Source organism: Macrobrachium nipponense, chromosome 10 (genome assembly GCF_015104395.2).
Source record: "Macrobrachium nipponense isolate FS-2020 chromosome 10, ASM1510439v2, whole genome shotgun sequence".
NCBI classification, from domain to species: Eukaryota; Metazoa; Arthropoda; class Malacostraca; order Decapoda; family Palaemonidae; genus Macrobrachium; species Macrobrachium nipponense.
The window spans coordinates 78,348,834-78,360,199 of NC_087204.1; the positions used below are offsets into that span (position 1 = coordinate 78,348,834).

General features: G+C 37.8%; 1 protein-coding gene across 2 annotated transcripts in view; it reads right to left on the reverse strand.

The window, feature by feature from the left end:
- Nucleotides 1-3,761: 3,761 nt before the first annotated feature.
- LOC135223716 (ras-related protein Rab-3-like) overlaps nucleotides 3,762-11,366 on the reverse strand; it is a 192,897-nt gene continuing 185,292 nt past the window's right edge. For both annotated transcript variants that reach the window (XM_064262457.1, XM_064262456.1), the window contains exons 4-5: nucleotides 5,541-5,712; nucleotides 3,762-4,538 (exon numbers count right to left, since the gene is read on the reverse strand). In XM_064262457.1, the coding sequence (XP_064118527.1) occupies nucleotides 4,398-4,538; nucleotides 5,541-5,712 (313 nt within the window). In that variant the 3' untranslated portion in view covers nucleotides 3,762-4,397. The remainder of the gene's footprint in view (nucleotides 4,539-5,540; nucleotides 5,713-11,366) is intronic.

Below are 11,366 nucleotides of genomic sequence, written 5' to 3' on the forward strand. Positions count from 1 at the left end.
TGTGATTTGGCTTTAAATTTTGACCTCTTACTATTCGTATATCGCAAGGTAGAAAATCCAGATCTTGAGCCTCTTCTCATCTCTTACCTTTTGTACATCAAAATGCAAGTCATTCCAGAGCTCCGGCTTTTGATCTAGTTTCAATATAACAGTAAACTGAATTCCGTCGGTCTCCAGACCACAAACTCTGAGGGTCAGTCTGTCTGGCTCTCCTTTCCTGAAACAAGCTCCAGTTACTGTAACTCTAAGACGACCACACTCACTGCTTAACGAGCTGAAGCAGACCTTGAAGGTTGTGTCACGACCACTGATAATGAACTGCTCTAATTCACTACAGCAGGTCGCAGCCACAGGTACAAAGATATAGGCTCTTGACTGCATTCTGAGACAAGTTGAACAACCAAAGGCCAAGGGAGAATGGAAAGTAAAAAGGTTAGACTTGTGCATTTCTTATCCCTGTCAAATGAAAGATAAACAAATCACATTTCAAAAGGTCAACCAAGAGTGGGAAAGGAGGAAACTGGACTGGAGATGATGATGAGTACAGAATCAAACGCCACTCACACGCACTCCTTGTTTCATTTATTTATATATATTTTTTTTCACTTCATCGAGAAGGTAGGAAGTATGTATCTTAGTCACAAGCAACCATTGGCAATGAAAGTGGAAAATTTAAATGCAAGACTTGATGAGGGAAGAAAAAGGATAAATAATGCATGAAGACAGCAACTTGTTCTTCAAATGAAGTCACTCTCAAACACCGGAGATTAAAGGATACATTATACACAGACAATTCTCTTGTACACGTCACTTGTGACTAGAATCCCAATCACAGGTCCAATGCATGAATCGGTCTCTTCTGGTTTACAAAACTACGCGTAGGTAGCCACATGGAGAAGGGAATCAGTCCCTACAAAGAGTCTAGAAAAGATCTTCATTCCATTAATGGCCTGTGATGATTCTAAGCAGTGATTTGAGCCTCTTAGTTTCTCATCAACGAGATTCAAGTTCCCTCTCTGCTCTGGGGAGACAGAAATGGAAACTCGACTCTCTTGTGATTTAAAAGCCAAAAATCGCTTTCGACACAGTAATGTGTGTTTTTGGGGGATCCACGACTGGGGAAAATGAGAACCTCCATTATCACAAATTTACAACAAAGTCCAATGACACCGTGCGAGACTAAGGCCAGACATTATGTATGTTGTCTTCTCTCTGCTAAAGAGCAACTGTAGATTAGAGTTTCACACACGAAAATCACCCTAATTTGACTAAAACGTTTTGCGTTCTGTTGTCAAGTCGTCTGAAGTGAACTGCCTTTGAATGAATTATAATTCTATCTTTATTTGTCAGAAATGAATCAATGATGAAACCAGGACATCAGCAGGAGATAATTGAGATAATTATTGATTATTGGCTCCACGTACTGCCATATTTTCATGGTTAAGCTAATATTTTGGTCAGACAGTAATTTACAGGAGTAAAATTCAGATTAACAAGATCCCCACACTGAAAACACTAAAGCAATTAAGACACGTTCCAGTTAAATAAAATGACATTGTTTAATGTTTACGTCAGATAATAATTCTTCCCGGTAAACTTCTCCCTGTGACATTTCATCTCCTGTTGCAAATATTCAGTCGTTTAACTATTTAAAAATTGAACTTGGGGATATGAGACCGAATCAATCTCTTTTAACTTGTGACGAGCAGTGATCTTCAAAGGACGTGACAAGAAGACGTTTCCTATCACTCACACTTCACACCTTGAACAGAGACTCCAACCAACGTCTAAATTCTTTCACGTGGCAACAGATGGCGTGGCGCTTATTGAAGGCTGAGCCCAAATGGGTGGACAGAAAACACAGTACGGCATATCTCAAGCATATTTATAGAATTAAAAGTACAATTCATCTATTCACGATACGTTTGGTAATAAATGATATTGTTTCTTTTATACAAAGAATGATCTGTTTCTGTTTTAATCAACTGGAAGCCCTTCATAGTTTAAGGGGGGCTTACTTCAAAATGGTTCTCCACAAACCTCTAAATACAGCCTATATACATCGAAATTTTTGTCTCGGGGGTGGGTGATGAATTACTGACGAATCTCCCTCCTTGCATCTCTCTTGATTTCTCTTTCTCTCTCATTGCTCTCTCGTTTCCCTCCGATCCCTATCGCATCATTGTATAACCTTTCTCTCCTGGCTATGTCCCCTGTGAGTTAAAATACATAATATTTAGTAAAGGCCCTCAATTGGTTTTTTGTCCGCTCCGACAAACTCCGTGGCACTCATATACACTCGCTGTGTTTTTACATACGTTGTGTGTACGTGTCCGTGTATATATGTGTGTGTGTGGACAACCTCTAGACCTATCTATTCTATATCAATGAAATTTCTATGTAAAGTACAGAAAGAGACCTTGAGGTATACAAATAGGAAATTATATCAGTCGTGTTTATCTCTTCAAGTGTAAGATCCGAACTGAAGGAAGGAAGAGATAGAGATCTAGATAATAATAACAAAAATGAAAATAATGAGAGATACTTAGACCAGAATGAATAAAATAACAGAAGGAAAAAAGTTGGGTAAAACACACATACGGTTGTATGACAGTGAAATAATGACAACAGGAAGAAGAAGAAGAAGAAGAAGAAGAAGAAGAAGAAGACGAAGAAGTAGGAGGAGGAGGAGGAGGAGGAGGAGAAGAAGAAGAAGAAGAAAAAGAGAGGAAGAGGAAGCGGACGTCTTAAGATTTGGAAAATGTGACTGACTAAAAGTTTATCTATTTGATCTTAGTATATAATAGACTGTACATTCTATTAAATCTTAAATACTTTGGATCATATTGAAAAACAGATCTTGAAACATATATATACTATATATATATATATATATATATATATATATATATATATATATGTATACATATATATATATGTGTGTATGCATATACATATACATATATATATACATATATATATATATATATATATATATATATATATATATATATATACTTCGTGTGCACATATAAATATATACTTATGCGTATGCATTTATATAAACATACATACACTTGCTCACACGATATACATATATGTATGTATATATGTATATATATACATATATATTTATATATATTATGATATAAATGTTATTTCGGAAATCAAATGTGTACAGAAGCAGTTACAAATGCAATGTTATACTGCATCACCTAAATAGATTCCCTATGTTCAAAACGGGTAGTTTTATAACTATGGCAAATGAAGACACTAACTACCACTTTAGTATTCAAACGACTATTTCTTTCTCGCTCTTTCTCTCTCTCTCTCTTTCTCTTCATCTGCCACATCTGCAGTATTCACGACACACAGACAGACAAAGCACAGAGGGTGTGAACATTAATGTTCCCTAATGTGAATCAACGTCTGTTCGTTCAAGGTCACCTTGGAATCGTCTCGCTCACCTGGTTGACGAGGGACAGACATCTTGAGGCATAAATCCTATGGTTTATTTACAGCATTTATATTGACTATGAAACGGTTAACCCTGAAAGGAAAAAAAGGCCAGCGTGGCTATAAGGGATTGCCACTGGCAGCCGAGAAGTCAAAGTGATCCAAGGTTCTATGATGAGTTGAGTTTTCTCTCTCATTCGTAATGATTACACAGTACCTGGTGATTTAAATATTGTGCTAACCCTTTTTCATACTGTTATAAATATATCTTCAGTTACAGAGTACTTACAACAACTATTTGGTCAAATAAAATGTCTTTCTCTTGCTCTCTCTCTCTCTCTCTCTCTCTCTCTCTCTCTCTCTCTCACTTTCAGCCCCTGGTGCATATACTCCTGAATTGGAACAAAATGGAGTGTGATTAAGTTTATAAATAATTCTACTGACGGGCTAAACACTGACTGAAGGAATCTTGATCCACGCCCCTCCACTAAAAATGAGTCCTTCATAGGCCACAGTGCTTAGAAAAGAGGCTGAGGTCCTTCATAGGCCACAGTGCTTAGAAAAGAGGCTGAGGTCCTTCATAGGCCACAGTGCTTAGAAAAGAGGCTGAGGTCCTTTTAGAGGCCACAGTGTTTAGGAAGGAAGGACAGGGTCAGGCAAGGATGTGGAGTTGGGCCTGTTTACGGTCATGGATGAACAATCACAACTGGAGGAAGAAAAAAACAGAAGAATGTAGACGGCATAAAAAAAAAAGACTCATCCACGACAATTCTCCATAAGAAAGGAAGAAAAGAGGGAAATGAAACTCACTGGAAAGAAGAAGAGAGGAGAGGCAAGAAAAAGAGAAAAAAAGGGGGGAAGGTTGGGAGGAAAGAAGCGACCTTTTTTGTTTGTTTTTTTTTTAACTTTTTTCCCTTCAGTTCATAGTAAGCCCAAGGGTGTTAGCACTGGCATGAACCATTCTGTGGCTGGGGGTTCTCTGTGAGTCTCGTTCCTTTGTTGGCGTTGATCATGTTGGGGTCAGTGTCCAGGCTTTCAGACATCTTGTCGCAGATGATGTCGACCAGGCGTTCGAACACAGCCTGAAATAATGACAAGGTGTCAGTGAAAAAACAAAAAGAAAAAAAAAAGTTATGTGCCCATAATGCTGCAAGGTTTCGAATGCGTGGTAAAATGAGGAGTGCAAAATACTGTTGTTAATAAAATGCGGAATGCTGAAAATTTTAGAAAACATGTTGACAACATGACTCTATAGAACACTGAAGTTGATACAGATTGTTGTTAGCGTTCCAACATAGGTTAAAATGAAGACTGGATGGAAATACAGAATAGTATGAAATACTAATAGTATTACAAAATCCAGCAAACGTTCAGATACAGAATGAAATGAAAGCACGCTGGAAATACAAAATCATACTAATAACACTAAAAGGCAGCGGACATTAGAACACAATGAAATGATAGAAGGACGTCACCAGAAATGATGTCAATAAATACACACTGATGTCATTATAGGATACAGCCTAACAACTACATCAGCAAACGTAGGATTTATATCTACATTCTTATATTTAGATCGAGTCGGCTCTAAAACGCTGTTCTAACAATTAGGAATAACTTAAGCAAGATAGAATAATTGCTAGAGATTATGCTGAAAACTCTTAAAAAATTCAGTTAATAAAACACTTAAGTACTATGAAATGAAGTAGCGTAAGCTTTGTAAACTGAAGCGATATGGAAAGAGAGGGGGTGAGACAATGCCTCTGGATATATATAATTACATACAAACAAACGTGTATATACGCACACACACACATATATGTATATCATATATATATCGACCATGCCTGTGACCCACATCATCAAAGCCAATGCTTGTTGCAAATATCAGAGCAGAAGATATGCTATCTCTTCCTTTTATTCTGACATCAATCGAAGAAGATTCCAATATCGGGGATATCATTTTATACACGAGAAAGAAATAAGACTGCAGAAGGAATCGAGGTCTTTGTAAATAGAGAAGAGAACTGAAAATTGAAGTGATTGAAAAGACCATCTGTGTGTGTGTGTGTGTTTCGTCTCACCTTAACGTTGATATTTTCCTTGGCCGATGTTTCGTAAAACTCGAGTCCGAGCTGGTCGGAGAGGAGCTTGCCCCTTTCGTAGGAGATGACTCGCTCGTCCTCCATGTCACACTTGTTGCCCACGAGGATGACCTGTGCGTTGTCCCAGGAGTAGGTCTTAATCTGCGTACACCTGCGGGAAGGAAGGGCGCTTTAGTGCATTGTGTGACGTCATTAGTGTTCATCGGTGACATACTTTTCATAGAATAACAAATGATTTGTCCGAAGTCTGTGCGGAAAGGAGGCCGCCTTAGTGGATTGCGTGACGTCAGTGGTATTTAACTAAAGATAAATTATTTACTTGAAGTCGATGCATGACCTCCCTGTTCTTTTGTTTGGTTGCCCGTGCCATCGGCCGCTGATTTCTTGAAAGAAATTTATTTTTTTTTTCATTCTTTTCACAAGTTCTAACATTATGTTTGGAAGCTTTGGGTTATAATATACTATGGTAGATTCACATCAACCGTGCATTCGATGTCTAGGCCAGGCCCTTACGACGCTCCTGATTGGCTGTTGATAAGCCAATCACAGGGCTGGAAACTCTCAGTCTCTCGAGAGAGTTCACATGGGCATGATGTATGTTCCACCTCTCCTGAGGGATGGTTTTGAAAGAGGTATCCCTCAGGAGCGGTGGAACAGAGATCCTACCGATGTGAACTTTCGAGAGAGACCGAGAGTTTCCAGCCCTGTGATTGGCTTATCAACAGCTAATCAGGAGCTTCGTAAGGGACTGGCCTAGACATCAAATGCACGGTTGATGTGAATCTACTATAGTACCTTCCTCTTCGCGTACACTACACCGTCATTGATGTCATTCTTTGCATGTGTGAGGAGAGAGAGAGAGAGAGAGAGAGAGAGAGAGAGAGAGAGACTGTCTGCATAAAGTATGTGTTCGAGAGAAAGCTATTTATTTTTAAGAAATGTGTTGCTGAAATCCCAATTCGAGTTTCTCTTTCTCTCTCTTAACTGATACTCCGTTCTTTATACTGCGTCAGTCCTCCGCTTCTTAATCAATACAGACATAAGATTCTAATCTTAGGGCGCTGTGAACCTCCTACTTCTGAGTATTTTTTTTTTTTTTTGTATTCATTCATGTTGCCTTCCTTTCAAGTTTAGCGAGCCAAGGATTGCAGTTAATCTCTGTGAAAAATTCTACTGTGGCTTCATATATCGACGAGGGATGGTAAATACATGGTATATGAATATATATATATTAATATATATAATATTATTATGACAGACATATTTATAACATTACACATACATACATTATATATTGTATTATATATATATATATATAATATGATAATATATCTATAAGTGCCACGGGACATTGTGATATTCGGGTGGATATATAAAGTATATATCAATACAGTACATATATATATATATATATTATATATATATATATATATATATATATAATATATATATTATATATAATATATGGTATAACATTCATTTATACGTAAGTATATTGTATATATAAGTATATATCTATATTTATATATACTATGTACACATTTATTGCAACAAAGATTCTAACGACACCTTGTTAAAATACAGAGACATCTGAATTGTTTATATTTTTCTGATTTACATAAGAATATTTCTATTTTATACAGATGAAAACTTCTCTGAATTATACGTAGAAGCTGAGTGAAATATGTTCAAGTTCCTGTAATCGTATGCCAATCTCTCTGCAATAATGAAAAAAACAAAATTTTACAAAAACAAAAAAAAATATGTCGGCGATACATTAAACAAACTATTTAAAAAATTGTGTCAGATTAACATATTGCTTTACAGGAAAATTCTTCAGTAACATAAGTTTCAAACTTTTCATAGGAAAATAAAAGTTAATAAATTGCAGAGGGTGACAGAATTAAAAAGATTGAGAGAGAGAGAGAGAGAGAGAGAGGAAAATGAGCGGAATAAGGTAATCGGTTTCCTTCTATCTTGATGAAGTAAAATTGGTAAAATTCAGATACTCATCTCGATTCGATTTCTCAGAATATGTAAAAATCCGCTTGGAAAATATTTTTGTCCCAAAGAGTGCAACATCTGCTATGGCATATGCAACGTTGCTAATATCAAAATTTGCCGTCATTACAGCAACTAGACCACCAAGTCAGTTCTTTAAATCAGCGCGGTTAGCCGGAGGAACTGTTCTCAAATCGTAAGGGGAAAAATGAGACGAACAGAGTTGAAGAAGTTGGATAGCTTAGTGGGAAGAGACCACAAAGAAATCGGTGCTAAGTAAAAGGATAGAAGCATTGCAGTTGTGGACCGAAGGAACGCTTCAAAGAACCTTGAGTATTGTCTACAGTTGGCCACGCTTGATGGAGTGGTAGTGTAGATTAAACCGTTTTTATTCCAGCTTGGCCTCTTGCACATTAGCACACCTCCAAAGATGGTAAAGTGTAGACGTAGATGTGAGGCCCAGTGTGGATCTCAGGACTCGTACCCACTAACTATGACGATGGGTAATATACAAGGCGTTGAAGTATAAGCAGCTATAGTAGATTCACATCAACCGTGCCTTTGATGTCTAGGTCAGTCCCTTACGACGCTCCTGATTGGCTGTTGATAAGCCAGTCACAGTACTGGAAACTCTCAGTCTCTCGAGAGAGTTCACATAGGTAGGATGTATGTTCCACCTCTCGTGAAACAGCTAGTCAGGAGCGTCGTAAGGGACTGACCTAGACATCAAATGCACGGTTGATGTGAATCTACTATATCACCTCACTCTCCTTTTAACAGCCACCCCAAGATAGCTACTCCCCGAGCACCCTACCCCAAACCTACCACCTTCCACAGCCCAAATTCCAATGCGAACAGCAGCCGAGCCCCAAGCGCTTCCGACAATAGTAAGGAAAATCTCTGGAATGATAAAATACCAACGACATTCGAGCAAAGTGATACCTTCCGTCGGTCATTTTTTTTTTTATTCCTTTTCTGTCCCCTTGTAATTAATGTGTCTTTTAATTTGATGCGGCCATCCTCTGGCTGGAGAGATGAAATCAGCACCGAATCTTAAAAATCAAGAGAGAGAGGGAGAGAGAGACAGAGAAAGAAGAAGAAAAAACTTTCTCTCCCAGAGCGTCAGAAGAACTCGATGCGTTAAAGGTAACGATGTCTCGCGCTCTGCAAGTTAAACAGTTTTCTGGAGATTTCGGAGATAAAAAAAGTGTGCAATAATGACTGGTTGTCAGTCTGAAAAGAAACATTGAAGAGCAACAGTTATGATACTCAAGAGCGTCAAAAAAAGAAAAAAAAAATTATAACAAAAATGAGTAAATATGAAAAGCAATACTAATTATACTCACACGCAAAAACAGCATCAGTAAAAGACCTCTAGCGGAGACCAACCTCGGCAACAACAAAAGTAAGAAGAATATATATATATATATATATATATATATATATATATATATATATATATCTATTATATAATATATAAATATATATATAATATATATATATATATATATAATATATATATATTATATATATATATATACATACATAGTATATATATGTGTGTGTGTGTGTATAAATCGCAGATAGAAAAACTGAAGATATCGATGAGGGATTACCCCAAGAAAGGACAATAACGCAGAACAATATTCGGATTTCTTGCAGTATTTTCTCTCGAGGACTGAGACTACTGTTTGGGGTAATGCAGCGACGGCACACAAAATCGTTTCCTGATTTCTGACAGCATCTGCATATTCAGACAGTGAAACTAAGAAGCCAATATTCATCTCTAGAGGCCTGTACCGAGGGTGGGGTCGGGTCGGGGGGAGGGGTGTTTGTGGCGGTGTCGAACGAACTCCCCCCTAAAAAATAAAAAAATTCTGGAAATCCACATTTTCTGTGACTACTCTGTACTCACAAAGTAATAAATAACAGTCTTCTGTTTTTATTGGCAAGTCTTTTTTTTTTTTTTTATCAATTTTGTTATTAAATACTAACATCATTCTTTAGTAGTAGGGAATACAAGTGATAATAGGAATACGATATAGGCCACCATATTTGTAAATGATTTTAGGTAAAACTTTGTTAACCAAAGTCAGTACTTTAAATAAGAACTAATCGGGTAGAGGGGCACAGACCGCATATCCAATTTTTTTCTTAATATAACTAAAATAACATTTCCAAGTATATCATCTTGCCAAATACTCTGGGTATGGGCCTGCTCTAGCTGATGCCAATCTGATGTCACGCACTTTCGTTTGAGTGATGTCACATGAGCGAAGCATTATCATGCGTGGCTTTAACGTTTCCGCCAATAACGGCCACTTGTTGCGAAGTCGGGCGACGAGGTAATAACTGACGGCAGAAAATGCGCTCGTGCGACAACGCCTTCAAATATTCATGTCATACAAAGGGCGAGGTCGCCTTCAAAGGGCAGGACGAGAAGACCGCTCGCACTTAAACATATAAATTGCAATGCATTAGCACTGGAAAGCATTTGTGTTATAACTCCGGGTAAATTACGCCAATTCAGTTTGGGGTAACAAGTTGACAGTTGTCGTAAATAACGGTAATTGGAGAATGGATCCCTTTGAACATTCAGAACTAGGAGAAAACATAATGGCTGAATCTTTCATGATAATTCATATATGCATCAATTCAGTTGTCGAGAATTATTTAATGGTGTAGGGAATGAGGCAGAATTGCCCAAAACAAGTTCGAATTGTTTGGAAAGTGCGTTAGAGCTATAATCATGAAATAAGGCGGGCTGGGTCTTCCACAATGAGCAAAGACCTTTGATTTACAAGTTACGTAAATCTTTGTTTTACCAGACCACTGAGCTGATTAACAGCGCTGCTTGGGCTGGCCCGAAGGATTAGATATTTTTGCGTGGCTAAGAACCAATTGTTTACTTAACAAAGGGACCTATAGCTTATTGTGGGATCCGAACCACATCGAAAACTGAATTTCTATCACCAGAAATTAAATTCCTCTGATTTCGCGTTGGCAGAACTGGGAATCGAGTGTTAGTCACAAATTATTTTATATTATTTTTTGTAACTTACTGTAGCCTAAATATCTTTAATAATAAATATATATAAAAAAAATCCCTACATTTCCTGGCCACCCTAATTATAAATAAACACCCATCTTTTGGCGACAAATCACGTATATGCCTTGGCTTCTCAGGCTTGTTGTAACCCATAAGATTCGTTGCCACGTCACAACATTTCCTGGTTCGTTTCACGAGAGGGAAGGTGGTGAGGGGGACAGGGGGAGTGACTCAACACTCAACCTTTTCTCCGGTTACATCGTGAGGGGTTGGGTGGTGCAGAAAGTGTTAGCCTAGGCATAGTAGCAACGAATTTCGGGTCATGGAAACTTTGCGTTAAAGGTTAATTAGATTTTCATGCCGAGAGTGACCATTAACCAAACTGGGATTTACTACCGTGGATAAACAGACCAATGCAGTAAGTAAATAAACCTGGATAAAGATAGTATGATCTACGACCAACCCGTTTGGCATAACCTTGCACGCATACAGTCAGTCATAATTATGATCTAATTTGCCACTAACGCCCACACAGTGGACTACTAGTAGTGAGACGAAATAATACTAGTAATACGACTAAAAAGAACATTACAAGAAAAGCCTGAGAGAGAGAGAGAAAGAGAGAGTGAGTGAGAGAGAAAGAGAGAGAGAGAGGTAATGGAATATAAAATTTAGGTCAAAGGACAAGTGCTAAAAGGGAAATGGAGAGTAAAAAGGTTTTATAGGTGTAGCGAGTGGAAAACGTCGCAGTTGCT